The sequence below is a fragment of the Heterodontus francisci genome, chromosome 1, assembly GCF_036365525.1.
Source record: "Heterodontus francisci isolate sHetFra1 chromosome 1, sHetFra1.hap1, whole genome shotgun sequence".
In the NCBI taxonomy this organism is placed as follows: Eukaryota; Metazoa; Chordata; class Chondrichthyes; order Heterodontiformes; family Heterodontidae; genus Heterodontus; species Heterodontus francisci.
In genome coordinates, this window is record NC_090371.1 from 106,303,755 (window position 1) to 106,322,456 (window position 18,702).

Here is an 18,702-nt window from a genome sequence, read left to right on the forward strand (position 1 = left end):
TACATAAATACTTTTTGAAAATTGATTTTATTTGTCAAATACTGTACTACCCTATAGTTTTAAACAGCACTCTTTACACATAATGCAACATGATTGCATCTAATCCAAATTTACAGATTCAGTTTACATTTTGTTCAGCTGAGTACGTGACACATGCAGAAACACATCATTACATTTAATAGTCTCCAAATCTGCACATAGCTATCTAACATGGAGTTCACACTCTCTACCTATAAGGTTACCCCTAACCCAAGGCCTGAGAACTTAGGTACACATTTGGCAGACCCAAGGTTTGAAACCTCCAGATGTGCACGAGTCCTAACAACATAAGAAATAGGAGCAGAAGTAAACCATTGGGCCTTCGAGCCTCTTCTGCCATTCAGTAAGAATGTGGCTAACCTTCGCCCTCAACTCCACTCTCCCGCACTATCTTCACATCCCTTGATTCCCTTAATATCCACAAATCTGTTGTTTGCTGTCATGAATATATTCAACTGCAGAACATCCACAGCTCTCTGGGGCAAAGAATTCCAAAGATTCACAACCCTTTGAGTGAAGAAATTTCTCCTCATCTCAATCCCAAATTGTCAACCCCTTATTCTGGGACTGTGACCCCTAGTTTTAGAATCCCCAGCCAAAGGAAATATCCTCCCAGCATCTACCCTGTCAAGTCCCTTAAGAACTTTTGTATATTTCAGTGAAATCACTCTCATTCTTCTAAACTCTAGGGAATATAGGCCCAATCTATTCAATCTCTCTTCATAAGACAATCCTCTTGTCCCAGAAATTAGTCTAGTGAAGGTTCATGGCACTCCATCTAAGTTAAGGAAATCCTTCCTTGTGTACAGAAACCAAGACTGTACACAGTACTCCAGGTGTGATCTCACCAAGACCTTATACAGTTGAAGAAAGACTTTTTCACTGTTACACTATGTATGGTTTTGGTCTCTGTACCTAAAAGAGGATATACTTGCCTTAGAAGGGGTGCAGCAAAGGTTCACTAGATTGAATCCTGGGTTGAGAGGGTTGTCCTATGATGAGAAATTGAATAGATTGGGCCTATACTCTCTGGAGTTCAGAAGAATGAGAGATGATCTCATTGAAACGTAACATTCTGAGGGAGCTTGACAGGGTAGGTGCTGAAAAGCTGTTTCTCCTGGCCGGAGATTCTAGACTATGGGCATAGTGTCAGGAAAAGGAGGTGGCCATTTCAGATTGAAATAAGGAGAAATTTCTTCACTCAGAAGGTTGGGAATCTTTGGAATTCCCTACCCTAGAGGGCTGTGGATACTCAGTCCTTGAGTACATTCAAGATTGAGACCGATAGATTTTTAGATATTAAGGGAATCAACGATTCCCTCAGATTCTTGGGGCATTGGGAGCAGCTCTGGGGCAGAAGGCACCTATTCAAAAGGGATGGCTTGCACTTCAACAAGACTGGGACCTATGTCCTCACAGGGAAGTTCACTAGTGTGGCTGGGGAGGGTTTAAACTAAATTGGCAGCGGAGTGGCACCAGCATATAGAAGTAGAAAAGAGGAATAAGGTCATAATGTGAGAGTGTTGGACAGTACTAGAGAAGGGAGTAGTTCCATATTAGATAGGAGCGGACTGAGAAGGGCTACAAGGAATGCAAAGTCAGGATTACAGTGCATGTATGTAACCGTGCAAAGTGTGGTGAATAAGGTTGGTGAGCTGCAAGCACCAAGAGCAGTTTGGGAATACGATGTAGTGACAGTACGAAAACATGGCTTAACAGTGGTGAGGACTGACCGCTTAATATACAGGATACAAAGTTCAGAAAAAGATAGGGAAGGGAAAAGGGCGGTGGGGTGGCAGTACTGATTTGGGAAGACATACAAATCAGTAGCGGGAGTAGACCATTAGGCCCCTCCGAGCCTGCTCCGCCATTTAATAAGATCATGGCTGATCTGATTGTGGCTTTGACTCCACTTTCCTGCCTACCCCCATACCCTTTGACTCCCTTGTTAGTCAAGAATTTATCTCCCTCTGCCTTAAAAATAATCAATAACCCTGCCTCCCCCGGTCTCTCGGGAAGGGGCTAAGTACTTTCCAACAAGGGCGAAAGGTAGGGGAACCAAAGCCAGGGCCCTTTGGATGGCAAGGGAGATAAAGATTGAGGAAACAAAAAAGAGGATGTATGATGCATGTCAATTCTCCAAGTGATAACTCGGCCAAATACAGTAAGTTGAGAGGGGAAGTGAAGAGGAAAATAAGACAGGCAAAGAGAGAATTTGAGAATAGAATGGCAGTCAACATAAAAGAGAACCCAAAAATCTTTCACCAACATTTAAATAGTAAGGAGGCAGTAAAAGGTGGAGTGGGGCCTATTAGGGACAAAGGAGGTGGCAAGGCTGGAATATTTGATGAGTTATTTGTATCGGTCTTTACTAAGGAAGAGGAATATATCGGTAGAAGCAGAGAGAGTAGAGGCAATGGATAGGGTAAAAATTGAAAGGGAGCAGGTACTGGAAAGGCTGGCTATGCTTAGGGTAGATAAGTTATCTGGTCCGGATGGCTTGCACGCCAGATTGCTAAAGGAAGTGGAGGTGGAGCTAGCGGAAGGGCTTGCCATAATCTTCCAATCTTCCCTACGTATAGGGGAGGTGCCAGAAGATTGGAGTGGCAAATGTGCCACCCTTATTCAAGAAAGGGTGGAAGGACAGTCCTAGTAACTGCAGGCCAGTCAGCTTAACATCAGTAGTGGGTAAGGTTTTTGAAACAATAATCAGGGAAAACAATCAACAGGCACTTGCAGAGGTTTGAGTTAATTAAGGAGAGCCAGCACAGATTTGTAAAAAGGCAAATGATGCTTGACTAAACTAATTGATTTTTTTGATGAAGTAACAGAGAAGGTTGATGACAAGAATGTGGTGGCTGTTCTCTTATCGATTTTAAGAAAGCATTTGATAAAGTACCATATAAAAGGCTGGTTAACAAAATTGAGGATCGGTGTCCAATTGGATAAAAAAAATTGACTTAAGGACAGAAAACAGCAAGTCGTGGTAAATAGTTGTTTTTCAGACTGGAGGTTGGTAGACAGTGGTGTTCCCCAAGGGTCAGTGCTAGGACCACTGCTTTTTTTGCTATTTATAAATGACTTGGATCTTGGAATACAGACTAGAATTTAAAAATTTGCTGAAGGAGTGGCAAACAGCGAGGATGCAACAGGACATAGATAGGTTAGCAGAATGGGCAGACAAGTGGCAGATGGAATTTAATACAGACAAGTGTAAGAAGGATAGCAGGGATAAACCAGGTAATTACAGGCCGGTGAGTCTAACATCAGTGGTTGGGAAACTATTGGAAAAAATTCTGAGGGACAGGATTAATCTCCACTTGGAGATGCAGGGATTAATCAGGGATAGTCAGCATGGCTTTGTCAGGGGAAGATCGTGTCGAACAAACTAGATTGAATTTTTTGAGGCGGTGACTAGAGATGTAGATGAGGGTAAAGCAGTTGATGTAGTCTACATGGACTTCAGTAAGGCTTTTGATAAGGTCCCGCATGGGAGATTGGTTAAGAAGGTAAGAGCCCATGGGATCCAGGGCAATTTGGATCCAAAATTGGCTTAGTGGCAGGAGACAGAGGGAATGGTCGAGGGTTGTTTTTGCGAGTGGAAGCCTGTGACCAGTGGTGTCCGCAGGGATCAGTGCTGGGACCCTTGATGTTTGTAGTGTACATTAATGATTTAAATGTGAATATAGGAGGTATGATCAGTACGTTCACAGATGACACGAAAATTGATGGTGTCGTAAATAGTGAGGAAGAAAGCCTTAGATTACAGGACGATATCGATGGGCTGTTAAGATGGGCGGAGCAGTGGCAAATGAAATTTAATCCTGAGAAGTGGGAGGACTAACAAGGCAAAGGAATATACATTGGATGGTAGGACCCTAGGAGGTACAGGGGGTCAGAGGGACCTTGGTGTACTTGTCCATAGATCACTGAAGGCAGCAGCACAGGTAGATAAGGTGGTTAGGAAGGCATATGGGATACTTGCCTTGATTAGCCGAAGCGTAGAATATAAGAGCAGGGAGCTGTATAAAACGCTAGTTAGGCCACAGCTGGAGTACTGTGCACAGTTCTGGGCACCACACTATAGGGAGGATGTGATTTCACCGGAGAGGGTGCAGAGGAGATTCACCAGGATATTGCCTGGGCTGGAGTATTTCAGTTATGAAGAGAGACTGGATAGGCTAGGGTTGTTTTCCTTGGAGCAGAGAAGGCTGAGGGGAGATATGATTGAGGTATACAAAATTATGAGGGGCATTGATAGGTTTGATAGGAAGAAACTTTTTCCCTTAGCGGAGGGGTCAATAACCAGGGGGCATAGATTTAAGTTAAGGTGCAGGAGGTTTAGAGGGATTTGAGGAAAATATTTTTCACCAAAAGGATGGTTGGAATTTGGAACGCACTGCCTGAAGGGTTGGTAGAGGCAGGAACCCTCACAACATTTATGAAGTATTTAGATGAGCACTTGAAACGCCACAGCATACAAGGCTACGGGCCAAGCGTGGAAAATGGGATTAGAATAGTTAGGTGCTTGATGGCCGGCATAAACACGATGGGCCGAAGGGCCTGTTTCTGTGCTGTATAACTCTATGACTCTAAGATAATGCATTTTGGCAGAAGGGATAGGGAGAGGCAATATAGACTTAATGGCACAATTCTAAAGAGTGTGCAAGAACAGAGGGACCTGAGGGTGCATGTGTATTGATCTTTGCAGGTGACAGGACATATTGAGAGAGTGGTTAGCAAAGCATATGGGATCTTGGGATCCATAAATAGAAGTATTGAGTTCAAAAGCAGAGAAGTTATGTTGAACCTTTATAAAGTTCTGGTTAGGTCCCATCCATTTCTGGTCATACTTTAGGAAGGATGCAGAGGGTATTTACCAGACTGGTGCCAGGGATGAGGCATTTTAGTTAAAAGGTTAGGTTGGAAAAGCTCGGGTTGTTCTCTCTGGAGCAAAAGAGATCGAGGCGAGTTTTGATAGAAGTGTACATGATTATGATGGGCCTAGATAAGTTAGACAAGGAAAAACTGTTCCCATTAACTGATGGTACAAGGACTAGGGGACACAGATAGAAGGTTTTCGGCAAGAGATGCAGGGGGAATGTGAGGAAGAACTTTTATGCAGCCAGTGGTAATGACCTGGAACTTGCTGCCCACGAGGATGGTGGAAGCAGAGACAATCAATGATTTCAAAAGGAAATTTGATGGGCACTTGATGACAATAAACTTGCAGGGCTATGGGGATCGAGCGTGGGAGTGGGACTGACTGGATTGCTCCACGGAGAGCTGGCATGGACTCGGGCCAAGCGGCCTCCTTTATGCCGTATAAAACTCTCTGACTCTGAATGGGGATTGAGCAGGAAAGTGGATTTGAAGTCGAGGCTCAACCATGATCTTATTAAATGGTAGAGCAGGCTCAAGGGAACGTTTGACCTACTGCTGCTCCTGTTTTTTTTATGTTCCAATACTCTGATGCCTTTGAAGTAGACACTAACATAACATTTGCTTTTCTGCTGTTAGCTTCTGTGATTTGTGTGCAGGGTCACCCTGGTCTCTCTGAATACTATTTACTAGTCTGTCACCATTGAAAAAATCTTTTTTTTTTATTTTTCCTACCAGTGTGAATAACTTCATATTGCTCCCCATTATATTCCAACTGTCAAGTTCTTGCCCACTTACTTAACTTGTCTGACGCTTTGCAGCCTCTTTGCATCTATGTGAGAGCTTACTTTGCAACCTAACTTTGTATTAACAGCAAACTTGCATACATTACATTTGGTCCCTCATTTAAGTCATTGATATCAGTTGTAAATAGTTCAGGTCCAAGCAATGATCCACGTGGTACCCCAATAGTTACAGCCTGCCAAACTGAAAATGACCTGTTTATTACAGCTCTCTATTTTTTGTCTATTGCTGATGCCTCATGCCATGCTGATCTATTATCCCAAATCCCATGAGCCCTAATTTTGTGTAATAACCTCTTATGTGGCACTGTATTTGAATGCTTTTTGAAAATCCAAATAGACTCCATTCACTCGTTTCCTCCTTATCTACCCTGCTAGTTATAACCTCAGAAAACTCAATAGATTTATCAAACATGATTTTTCTCACTGAGCCTTGGAGATACAAGTGCACATTCTCATACCTAGCCCCTAGCTGATACCTTCCAGCAGTTACTGTCTCAAACCACTGTGTTTCAGATGGTTATGTGTTCGTTGGGTGCCTGTTTTCAGTTGCTCATAGGACCTGCACAGGGCAGTCTTTTTTGTACCAGGCACTTGAAGATCCAGATGCCAAGTTCATTTCCATATACCAGCTGTATTTTTCACCATCTGCTTAATGCAGGTCCTCATGTGAGAAACTATCACAGCAAAACACCCTGACCATGAGGCTGTCTCTCCCTCCAGGATACTTGGTGACAGGACATGTAGGGCAGTTCCTTCTTCTCTTTTTGCCTCAAAGCAACATCACAGCTTAGTCTGGAATACACACATATTTGAAGACGTATATTTCTAGCCATTTAGTTCTGGGATATAACAGGGTAATCTTTTCCAGATGCTGCATACGATTTACACGCAGGCTTTGAGTTAAGAAATGGGGAATTGACTAAAACAAAAACTATACTTTTCACACTTCAGTAAATGGAAAGTATTTTCCTACTTCAATTTTGAGCTGAATTTGATGTTAATTAATTGCCATTTTTGAAGTAATTTCAAAACTTTAAATCTTGGACCGTGTTAATGAGTGCTGTTTTAGATTGCCTTTTGGAAGATAGTGAATGCAGTCATTGATTTTTTTTTAAAGACTGAAAAAAAGGCTAACCATGAAAGAACATTCACAATGGATTATAATAGCCTTGTTTTGTGCTTCCAGTACAGTATTTAAAATATTAAAGTGTAAAGTTTTATCATTTTCATGGGATTATGTTCCTTATCTGATCAAGTGCAACATGCAACTCTTCAGTTCCGATCGCACATAAGATCCGTATTATTCCATGTTTTTTTTAAAATCCCCATTTGCATCACTGAAGGATATTTTGCAATCAATTTCCAAATTAGCAAATTGTTTGTCACCTATTAAAAGAGCAAACCTTTTTTTCACTTTTTTTAATCCCTTCAAGACTTTTAGTTGGATTCATTTCAGTGTGTGCAAGTGGCCCTCTGGTATCTTCTCTAAGTCCAGTTCATGTATAACAGTGATTGGTTCATTGTCATTGAAATGCATCACAACCAAACCTGGTGCTCTTCTTAGCCAACATCAACCCTACCTTCTCTTCCGCCTCCCTGCACCTCCATACACCCAGGAAAAAAATCAGACACACACAGTTGTCTGATAGTGATTGGAGGACAGATCCCTAGTCATTTCTTTCCTTCCTTAGTACAGTCTGCTCAGACAATCAGGCGGCGCAGTGGTTAGCACCGCGGCCTCGCAGCTCCAGGGACCCGAGTTGGATTCTGGGTACTGTGCGGAGTTTGCAAGTTCTCCCTGTGTCTGCGTGGGTTTTCGCCGGGTGCTCCGGTTTCCTCCCACATCCAAAGACTTGCAGGTGATAGGTAAATTGGCCGTTGTAAATTGCCCCTAGTGTAGGTAGGTGATAGGGAATATGGGATTACTGTAGGGTTAGTATAAATGGATGGTTGTTGGTTGGCACAGACTCGGTGGGCCGAAGGGCCTGTTTCAGTGCTTTATCTCTTTAAAAAAAAAAAATTTTACTCCCCCAGCACCTCCGCCACTGCTGTCCTTCCTTGGATCAGCTATTTCAGCTGAGAGCCAGGACCAAACCTGAGGCCATTTATATGTACCATCAGTACATGACACACTGTGCATTTTCCCATAGACTTCAAGAGAACACTTAAAACTATTTCGTTAAGTTATTTCCTTCTTTTTAGAGCTGCTCATTTTTATGCATTATTCTAGATTTGGGATAGTCAGAACACCAGCTGTCATTTTGTGACTTAGTTATGTTTTGTAGGCTACTAGCCAGTACATTATAGTGGCCTAGGTTAAGTAGCTTCTGAATTAATGCAGAAAGCTCTTTGGAGAAGCAGTTGACCTTTGCTCAGACCCTGTTCCAGATACCCTGATTGAAATTAGGAACTCAATCTGTATCCAGCTTTACATAAGAAATAGGAGCAGGACAAGACCATACAGCCCATCGAGTCTGCTGCGCCATTCAGTACAACCATGGCTGATTTTCGGCTTCAACTCCGCTTTCCCACCCACTCCCCATATCCCTTGTTGAGTTGGTAGCATTCCCTCCTCTGAGTCAGATGGTTGTAGATTGAAGCCCACTCCCAAGTTGTGCTTATCACCCTGGCTGACACCACAGTGCAGTACTGAGAGAGTGCTTCATTGTTGGAGATGCCTTCTGTCGGATGAACCATTAAACTGAGCCTGTCTTTGACTGTTCAAGTGGAAGTAAAAGATTGCACTATTTGAAGAGGAGCAGGGAAGTTCTCCTGGTTTGGGACAATGCTCATCCTTCAACCAACATCACTGAAATGGATTAACTGATCATTTACCTCATTTGTTTTTTATGGAACTTTGCTGTGTACAAATTGGGTATTGTGTTTGAAGTGATAGCGACTGCATTTCATAGAATCATACGATGCAGAAGGAGGCCATTTGGGCCATCGTGGCTGTGCCAGCTGGATGAAAGAGCCATCCATTCTGTCCCAATCCCATGCCCTGCAGGTTTTTCCTTTTCAAGTATTTATCCAATTCCTTTTTGAAAGTTGCAGTTGAATCTCCTTTCACCACCGTTTCGGGCAGTTCATTCTAGATCATAACTTGCTGTGTAAAAATAAATCTTCTCATCTACCCAGCCCAGGTCTTTTGGTAACTACATTAAATTTGTCTCTTCTGGTTATTGACCCCCCTGTCAATGGAAACAGATTATCTCCATCTACTCCTCAAAACCCCTCATAATTTTGAACATCTCTATTAAATCTCCCCTTAATCTTCCCTGCTTTAAGGAAAACAATTCCAGCTTCTCTAATCTCTGCATAACTGAAGTTGTTTGCTGTGAAGCAATTTGAGACTTCCTGAGGAGCTGAAAGGTGTTATATAACTGCTTTGACAGTACAGATGGGATATACATTTCTACTATACTGGTCCATGGTTACTTAAGATCAAACGTCCTACCTTCGTTGTAGTGGTACTGTATTTTTTAATCACGGTGAACAAATTCTTCATGGTTGCAAAGCAAGAGACTGTTTTCTGTGGTTAGGATTATGGAAATTGTCAAGACCTAAGGGTCTGGTTTTTGTTTTCCTCTTATACATGGAAGATATATTAAGTGAATAAAGATTTATTTTTAATAGGTTAGATGCCCAAAAACATGGATTAACAAAGGACTTCTAAACATTTGGTTATTTACAAAACTACTGTAATTTGTGTTTTATTTATCATAATTTTACCTTTGTATGGCTTTGTAGTGGCATAAATGCCATACAGCTTTTCTCTCTCCCAGAAAAAGATGTTTCCTGATCTTTGAGTTGAAGATGGTGACCATTTAAAATTCATATTTCCACTGATGGAAAAAATACAACATTGTTGTCCGTGTTCAACTTGGCATTTAATAAACAGATTGTCCAGATTGTTTACTATTTTCTATAGGGAGGGCTACCAGAATAAGTTGAATATTTGAAAATTGGAAAACATGCTTGGAAAGGATACCACGGAAGGAAAATTATCCTTGTACACTATCTATAGATTGTTGCCTTGTTTTTCTTGTGTTATTCCTGCCTAATATTGGTATTTCAAATAGGAAAGGTTATTTCCAGCTGGATGCTGTAGGCTCCATGGTGAGGAGTCACAAGTTGATGGCCCCTGAGTCATAGGGAGGGCGGAGAAGGAGCTTTCAGAAAGTTCCAATTAGTGCCAATGTTTTGGAGTTCATATTTACTACCACTGTGTGCCCCGAGGTTACTTCTTTCGGAAGAATAACTAGTACCTTAATTTCACACTGCATAAACTTGTCATTGTTACATAATCAAAGTCAGGGACTGCTAATTAACTTGTTTGTTGTTTCCTATCCTCAATCGAAATTCTACTTGGTAATAGGAGCTAAAGGTCATTCAAAGTTACTGTAGAGTAGCAAACCTTTCACCCTGTTGAAGGATGTGTTTTCAATGAAATTGCATAGATTGAACAAAGATACTTGATTTATGTTTATTAAATGATGCTCTGTGGGCTATAAAAAGTATCTACAGATTTAGTAATTCGTATGTCAAAGTTTTACTTGCTGGTAATATAACCTCAATTGAAGAAATATTGGATAATGGTTATTGATTTCATCTGCAGCAGAATAAATTGTACTCTAAATATGCTTTTGTAGTCAACAGTCTGTTGGGTCTTTCATAACTCTTACAACATTGCATTTTTTAAGCAATCATTCAGCACTACTTTGGGCTTAGAGTATGATGTGGCAGCCATTACAGAAACCTAATTACAAGCTGAGCATGATTGGGAGCTAAAATATTCCAGGCTTTAGGATCTCAGGAAAATTGAAAAGGAGAATTAGCAGCAATATTGATAAAAGACACAATTATAGCAGTAGAAAGAATTTATTTCAGTAGGGGTGAGCAGGCAGTGTAAAAACAATGGGTAAAATTCAAAACAGCAAATACTTTTTTAAAATATACTTTCATGGGATCTGGGTGTCATTGGCAAGGCCAGCATTTGTTACCCATCCCTAATTGCCCTTGAACAGAATGGCTTGCTAGGCTAGGCAGTTAAGACTCAACCACATTGCTGTGCGTTTGGAGTCACATGTAGGGCAGACCAGTTAAGAATAGCAGATTAACTTCCCTAAAGGACATTAGTGGACTGGATGGGGTTTTTGTGCCAATTGTAAGTTTTATGGCACCATTACTGAGACTAGCTTTCAATTCCAGATTTTTAAAAAATTAATTAATTGAATTTAAATTTCAGTATCTGCCGTGGTGGGATTTGAACCTGTGACCCCAGGCATTAGCCTGGGCCTCTGGATTACTAATTCAGTGACATTACTACTATGCCACCATCTTCCCCCAAACAAAAGAATACTAAGGATGCTGGAAATCTGAAATAAAAACAGAAATTGCTGGAAATACTCAGCAGGTCTGGCAGCATCTGTGGAAAGAGCAACAGAGTTTCAGGTTTCAGGTCTGTGACTCTGGATGAAATAGGTATAATGAGCTGAATTTACTTTTTTTCCCCTTCTAAAGTTTATGTTCTTGGACATGAATAGCATGTTCACACTTTCTGTCTGACATTCATCATCCTTAGCCAGGTAGCCAAACTCCCCTAAAACCATGACTGTCCAACTAGCTATGGCAAAGTGCATTAGAGCTGACCAAAGTAATTTTCCCTCTATAATTTCCACATTTTTATCTGGGAATTGCCAATCCTTGACTCAGCTCTTTTCAAGGTGGCTTCACTGGGGTTGGCAATGGATCTGAAGTACCATTAAAATATTTGGTTCACAAATACCAGCTCCAAGTTTCTTAAATTTCTGAATGCATTCACCTCTCTGTAATTTGCATAACTTTCCAATAAATTGTGTCCAATTTATTTTAATATAGTCTGAGTAAAGAAAGTATAGTTTTAAGAAGAATCAATGGCCCTATGTTATATTAATTGATAGGCATCCAGAATCAAATAGGTTTTATACTTGGAAAACATTCAACACAAATCACCACAGTACTTGAATTTTTAAGTAGAAAGAAGTTCTGAAGAAAATAACTTTACCATTCTTGGCAGATCATCTGGGATTTGATGAGGAAAATAAGCCACACTGCTCAAGCTTATTGTCCAATGGGTGGACCAAAGACATAGGAACAGGGATAAGCCACTCTACCTATTAAGCGTGTTCCACAATTATATTAGATCATAGCTCAACCCACCCACTTTGCTCAGTATCCCTTGATACCCCTACCTAACAAAATCTACCAGCTTTGATGGGTTGCCTTGAATAGATCCCGACAGACTGAGAAAAATATTTCTTAGAGCTTAATAAAGCAGCATTTTATCAAAATTATAAATGATTCCATCTATCTTTCACCAGTCCTAGCAGCTGAAGAATGCTTGCAGATGAAATCTCTCGAGGGTCAAAGGAGCAAAGCAGTGTGAAAATCTGTTCATCTTTTAATAATGTGCATGTGGTACTTCTGCAAGAAGAAAAAGATTTTTAATATTTCTTTTAATATCATGAGTCCTGTGATTCTTTTGAAGAAAGACAAACAGTAATATGTGTGCAAGTAAGAATTTTATGCCAATAAAAATATTTTGTGTGCAGCAAGCAGCCTGGGAACATTATTATTAAGTGAATTGACAATTAGCAGATTCACCAGCTTTATAATATGCTACAAAGAAAAAATGTGTTGGCTGTGCTAATAGTTATTGTTTTTGTCTAATTCCTGCAGCTTGCATTGAAGGACCCAGTACACAGTGTGTCACTGCAGCAGTTTGTCTACGAGAAGCTAAAGGCACAGCAAGAGTTACTTGGAGAGCAAGGATTCCAGAGTCTGATGGAATCTGTGGACACTGATGTTATCAGACAGTTGCAAGGGTTTTTACAAAAATTGTGAAAACTCGTCTAGTTGAAGAAGAAATGGAAAACATGCAATTGTATTCTTACAGCAGATGCCACCAAAGCTTCTATTATCACAGTGGGAATAGCCCTCATACACAATTTGATGTAGTATCCTGATGAAGAAATCACGCTAAATATTATTTTGAACTGTATTAAGAAGAAACAATGCAAATTGAGGCAACTGTCACTGGGGATAAAACACTCTGAGATCTTTGTAGCTTTATTGTTGTTCATTGTATTTGAAGACCAGAGAAAGTGCAGATTTTTTTTCTTATTATTTGAAAGATTGCAGAAAATTACAGGGTGTGACTATAGGAAGCAGTTGGTGTGATATCAAGTGCACGGTAATTGGATGAAAATTGAGCTTTGGGTGCGGGGGGGTGAAAATTTTTTGCTGCGTCAGTGCATTTTGGCTACTGCTGCAAAGCATGCAGCTTGGTTTCATCCATTATGTTAACCAACTAACAGCTAAATGCGCTCCAATGTGTATTTAATGCCCAAATACAGATTCAGAGAATTGACTAGATTAAATTTTGCCTAAGTAGGGGGAATATGTATTTTATCAGCCTTACCTCAACTGAAAAAACTAATTTTGAGCATTTTGAGTTTTTTTTTAAACATTTCAAGTGGTGAATTGGTCCTTGCAGAACCCAAGTATACCTTTTAAATAATTAAGTTCAATCTCACTTGGTTCAGATCCACAATGTTCCTACAAGTTTTTATGTTGATGAGCAGCATGGAACTTGAGCATTGGTCAGCATTCAGTTTTCAAACTAATTACAGAATGCTTTAAGAAGAATAACCAGTAAAAACAATAAAGTCTTTGTTTAGCAAATGCTGTTGAAATGTGTTTTTGTAAAGCTTTGAGTGCTTGAACTAAGTTAAACACAAAATTCACTGACACCAAACCCACTTAACTGTTTTTCTGAATTCTGATGCTACTGTTCGACCTTGTGTATCAAAGCACAGCATCGATATTTAATGAGGAGTGAAAGGCGTGAAAAGACTTGCATACAAAATGGAACTTTTGAATCAGCACATATTAAATGCGCCCAATTTAAGTTGGTTTTGCCAGTATGGCAAGGACATCAGAACTTTGTAACAGGAATCTGTTAGAATAGTGTTGCCACTGCGAGCATTTAACAAATTGTGAGACTGAAAATTCTCCAGTGTTTAATTGCTTAATTAGAATAAATGCTTAATTGAAACATGTATACCCTAGAGTGCTGGTATCATGTAATATTACAATATTTTATTGCTTGTGTAACCTCAGAGGTCTCTGACTGCAGCAGATGATGGTCAGGAAGTGGTGCAAGCTGACAGGGGTGAAAGGCAGAAGTGAGACAATTAAGGCAGGCATAATGAGTAACCAGGTTGAAGTTTAATTAAGAAAAGTTGACTCTCAGCAGAAAGAGAGAGAACAGAATAGTAAGCAGAGCTGGCTATATGCATCTGGGAACCAAGATTACGAGGTTAGCTGTAATCAATTGGAATTTGTAACAGGTTAAAGGGAGAGCTAAAAAGCAAAACACTGCAGATGCTGGAAATCTGAAACACAAACAAGAAATGCTGGAAATACTCAGCAGGTCTGGCAGCATCTGTGGAGAGAGAAGCAGTGTTAACATTTCAGGTCAGTGACCCTTCATCAGAATTGGCAGATATTAGAAATGTAAAAGGTTTTAAGCGAGTAAAGCAGGGGTGGGGCAAGAGATAACAAAAGAGGTGTTGATAGGACAGGATCACAGAGAATAACTGACCAGAAGGTCATGGAGTAAAGGCAAATGGTATGTTAATGGTGTACTGAAAGACAAAGCATTAGTTCAGGGAGGGTGTTAATGGACAGAAAACTGAGCAGCCTGGCCCCAAGCACAAACATGAAAAAAACAGTGGGTAGGCACAGTAGAAACAAACTAAAATAAAATAAACACAAAAAATAAAAAAAGAAAACTAAATAAAAATGAAAAGGGGGGGCCCCGTCATGCTTTGAAATTATTGAACTCAGTGTTCAGTCCGGCAGGCTGTAGTCTGCCTAATTGGTAAATGAGATGCTGTTCCTCGAGCTAGCGTTGATGTTCACTGGAACACTGCAGCAATCCCAGGACAGAGATGTGAGCATCAGAGCAGGGGGGAGTGTTGAAATGGCCAGCAACCGGAGGTTCGGGGTCATGCTTTCGGACTGAGCAGAGGTGATCGGCAAAGCGGTCACCCAGTCTGCGTTTGGTCTCCCCAATGTAGAGGAGACCACATTGTGAGCAGTGAATACAGTATACTACATTGAACGAAGTACACGTAAATCGCTACTTCACCTGAAAGGAGTGTTTGGGGCCTTGGATAAGGAGAGAGGAGGTAAATGGGCAGGTATTGCACCTCCTGCGATTGCAGGGGAAGGAGCCGTGGGAAGGGGACAAGTGGACCAGGGGGTGGCGGAGGGAACGATCCCTTCGGAATGCTGAGGGGAAGATGCGTCTGGTAGTGGCTTCACGCTGGAGGTGGCAGAAATGGCAGAGAATGATCCTTTGGATGTGGAGGCTGATGGAGTGGAAAGTGAGGACAAGGGGAACTCTGTCGTGGTTATGGGAGGGAGGAGAAGGGGTGAAGGTAGAGGTGCGGGAAATGGGCCAGACATGGTTGAGGACCCTGTCAACCACAGTGGGGGGGAATCCTTGATTGAGGAACAAGGAAGACATATCAGAAGCGCTATAATGGACGGTAGCATCATCAGAGCAGATGCGTCAGAGACGGAGAAACTGGGAGAATGGAATGGAGTCCTTACAGGAGGCAGGGTGTGAAGAAGTGTAGTCGAGGTAGCTGTGGGAATTGGTGGGCTTATAATGAATATTAGTAGACAGACTATCCACAGAGATGGAGACAGAGAATTCAAGGAAGGGAAAGGAAGTGTTGGAGATGGACCATGTAAAGGTGAGAGAATGGTGGAAATTAGAAGTAAAGTTGATAAAGTTTTCCAGTTCCAGGTGGGAGCAGGAAACGGCACTGATACAGTCATCAATGTACCGGAAAACGAGTTGGGGGAGGGGGCCTGAATAGGACTGGAACAAGGAAATTCCGACATATTCCACAAAAAGACAGGCATAACTAGGACCCACGCGGGTACCCTTAGCAACACCTTTTACTTGAAGGAAGTCAGTGGAGTTGAAGGAGAAGTTGTTCAATGTGAGAACAAGTTCAGCCAGGTAGAGGAGGGTGGTGGTGGATGGGGACTTGGTTGGGCCTCTGATCAAGGAAGAAGCAGAGAGCCCTCAAACCATCCTAGTGGGGGATAGAGGTGTCGAGAGATTGGACGTCCATAGTGAAGAGGAGGCGGTTGGGGACAGGAAACTGGAAATTGTCAAAATGGCGTAGGGCGTCAGAAGAGTCAAGGATGTAGGTGGGAAGAGACTGGACCAGGGGAGAAAAGATAGAGTCAAGATAGGAAGAAATAAGTTCAGTGGGGCAGGAACAGGCGGAAACAATGCCAGGGCAGTCCTGTTTGTGGATTTTGGGAAGGAGGTAGGAGCGGGCTGTCTGGGGTTGTGGGACTATGAGGTTGGAAGCTGTAGAGGGAAGATCTCCAGAGGAGATGAGGTCAATGACAGTCCTGTGGACAGTTGCTTGATGTTCGATGGTAAGGTCATAGTCCAGGGGGAAGTAGGAAGAAGTGTCTGAGAGTTGGCGCTGAGCCTCTGCAAGGTAGAGGTTGGTTCGCCAGACAACAACAGCACCACCCTTGTCTGCAGGTTTGAAGACGATGTCGGGGTTATACCTGAGAGGACGGAGTGTGGCAAGTTCAGAGGGGGACAGGTTGGAGTGAGTGAGGGGGCAGAGAAATTGAGATGGCCGATGTCTCGCCGACAGTTTTCAATGAAACGATCAAGAGCGGGTAGGAGGCCAGAGGGAGGGGTCCAGGTAGAGGGAGAATGGGTCTGCTGGTCGGGGGGAGGACTCCTGGTCAAAGAAGTGAGCCCCAAAGAAGTTACCTCCTCTCTCCTCGCTATCCAAGGCCCCAAACACTCGTTTCAGGTGAAGCAGCGATTTACTTGTACTTTCAATTTAGTATACTGTATTCACTGCTCACCAAGTGGTCTCCTCTACACTGGGGAGACCAAACACAGACTGGGTGACCACTTTGCAGAACACCTCCACTCAGTCCGAAAGCATGACCCCGAGCTTCTGGTTGCTGGCCATTTCAACACACCCCACTGCTCTCATGCTCATCATCTCTGCCCTGGGATTGCTGCATTGTTCCAGTGAACATCAACGCAAGCTCAAAGAACCGCACCTCATTTACTGATTAGGCACACTACAGCCTGCCGGACTGAACATTGAGTTCAATATTTTCAGAGCATGACGGGCCCCCCTTTTCATTTTTATTTTTACTTATTTTTTATTTTTTGTGTTTATTTTATTTTAGTTTGTTTCTACTGTGCCTACCCACTGTTTTTTTCATGATTGTGCTTGGGGCCAGGCTGATCAGTTTTCTGTCCATTAACACCCTCTCTGTACTAATGCTTTGTCTTTCAGCACACCTTTAACATACCATTTGCCTTTGCTCCATGACCTTCTGGTCAGTTATTCTCTGTGCCCTTGTCCTATCAACATTTCTTTTGTTATCTCTTGCCCCACCCCTGCTTCACTTGCTTATAACCTTTTACATTTCTAATATCTGCCAGTTCTGATGAAGGGTCACTGACCTGAAACGTTAACTCTGCTTCTATCTCAGCAGATGCTGCCAGACCTGCTATTTCCATCATTTCTTGTTTGTGTTAAAGGGAGAACTAGTTCCTTTATCCAGGACAGGATAAGAGATGCCTCTAGCCAGAACAATTAGCCATCAATGACACCATGTCTCCAAAGTAAAAATAAGCTCCTTTGTGTTACCCAAGCTGCATTGATCACAGCCCCAACTGTCAAAATAAGTGATGAAACAGAGTTGCAAGGCCAGAACCTTAGTAAGCAGGGGCTTTACAGACTTGTCATCCCTATAATTGGACCATGAAATGACGGGTGTAAGCCATTGATTGGTCTAGTGGAATTCAGTGATTTCCAATTATAGTAAAGGGTATATGAAAGGGTGCTGAGTAGTCTAGAGTTGCAGAAAACTTCAGAAGGAATTCAGGAAGCACTCAGTGGACAAGCCGGAGCTGGAGGGTGCAGACACATATAAATGCTACTTCTACCCAGGGCATAAACAGGGTAATATAACATCAAGGTAGCATTTGACCGAGTATGGCATCAAGGAGCCCTAGCAAAACTGAGGTCAATGGGAATCAGAGGGAAAACCCTCCGCTGGCTGGAGTCATACCGAGAGAATCTAACCATCTCCCCTTGACATTCAATGGCATTACCATCTCTGAATCCCCCACTATCAACATCCTAGGGGCTACCATTAACCAGAAACTGAACTGGAGTAGCCATATAAATACCCTGGCTGCAAGAGCAGGACAGAGGCGAGGAATCCTGAGGCGAGTAACTCACCTCCTGACTCCCCAAAGCCTGTCCACCATCTACAAGGCACAAGTCAGGAGTGTGATGGAATACTCTCCACTTGCCTGGATGGGTGCAGCTTCAAAAACACTCAAGAAGCTCGACACCATCCAGGACAAAGCAGCCCGCTTGATTGGCACCCCATCTACAAACATTCACTCCCTCCACCACTGACGCACAGTGGCAGCAGTGTGTACCATCTACAAGATGCACTGCAGCAATACACCAAGTCTCCTTAGACAGCACCTTCCAAACCCGCAACCTCTACCAACTAGAAGGACAAGGGCAGCAAATGCATGGGAACACCGCCACCTGCAAGTTCCTCTCCAAGTCACACACCATCCTGACTTGGAACTATATCGCCGTTCCTTCACTGTCGCTGGGTCAAAATCCTGGAACTCCCTTCCTGACAGCACTGTGGGTATACAGTGGACTGCAGTGGTTCAAGAAGGTAGCTCACCACCACCTTCTCAAGGGCAATTAGGGATGGGCAATACATGCTGGCCTGGCCAGCGTTGCCCACATCCCATGAATGAATAGAAAAAAAACTCTAAATAATATCTTTAATTCTACTGCCCAGATACTGTAATGTAACATTTCTTGCT

General features: G+C 42.3%; 1 protein-coding gene across 4 annotated transcripts in view; it reads left to right on the forward strand.

Annotated features, from left to right (window-relative positions):
- ipo11 (importin 11) overlaps nucleotides 1-13,754 on the forward strand; it is an 837,351-nt gene extending 823,597 nt beyond the window's left edge. For 2 of the 4 annotated variants that reach the window (XM_068034083.1, XM_068034092.1), the window contains exon 30: nucleotides 12,447-13,753. In XM_068034083.1, the coding sequence (XP_067890184.1) occupies nucleotides 12,447-12,611 (165 nt within the window). In that variant the 3' untranslated portion in view covers nucleotides 12,612-13,753. Of the gene's footprint in view, nucleotides 1-12,446 lie in introns of all 4 variants that reach the window. The other 2 variants (XM_068034109.1, XM_068034101.1) reach the window with 2 other exon arrangements.
- Nucleotides 13,755-18,702: the final 4,948 nt, after the last annotated feature.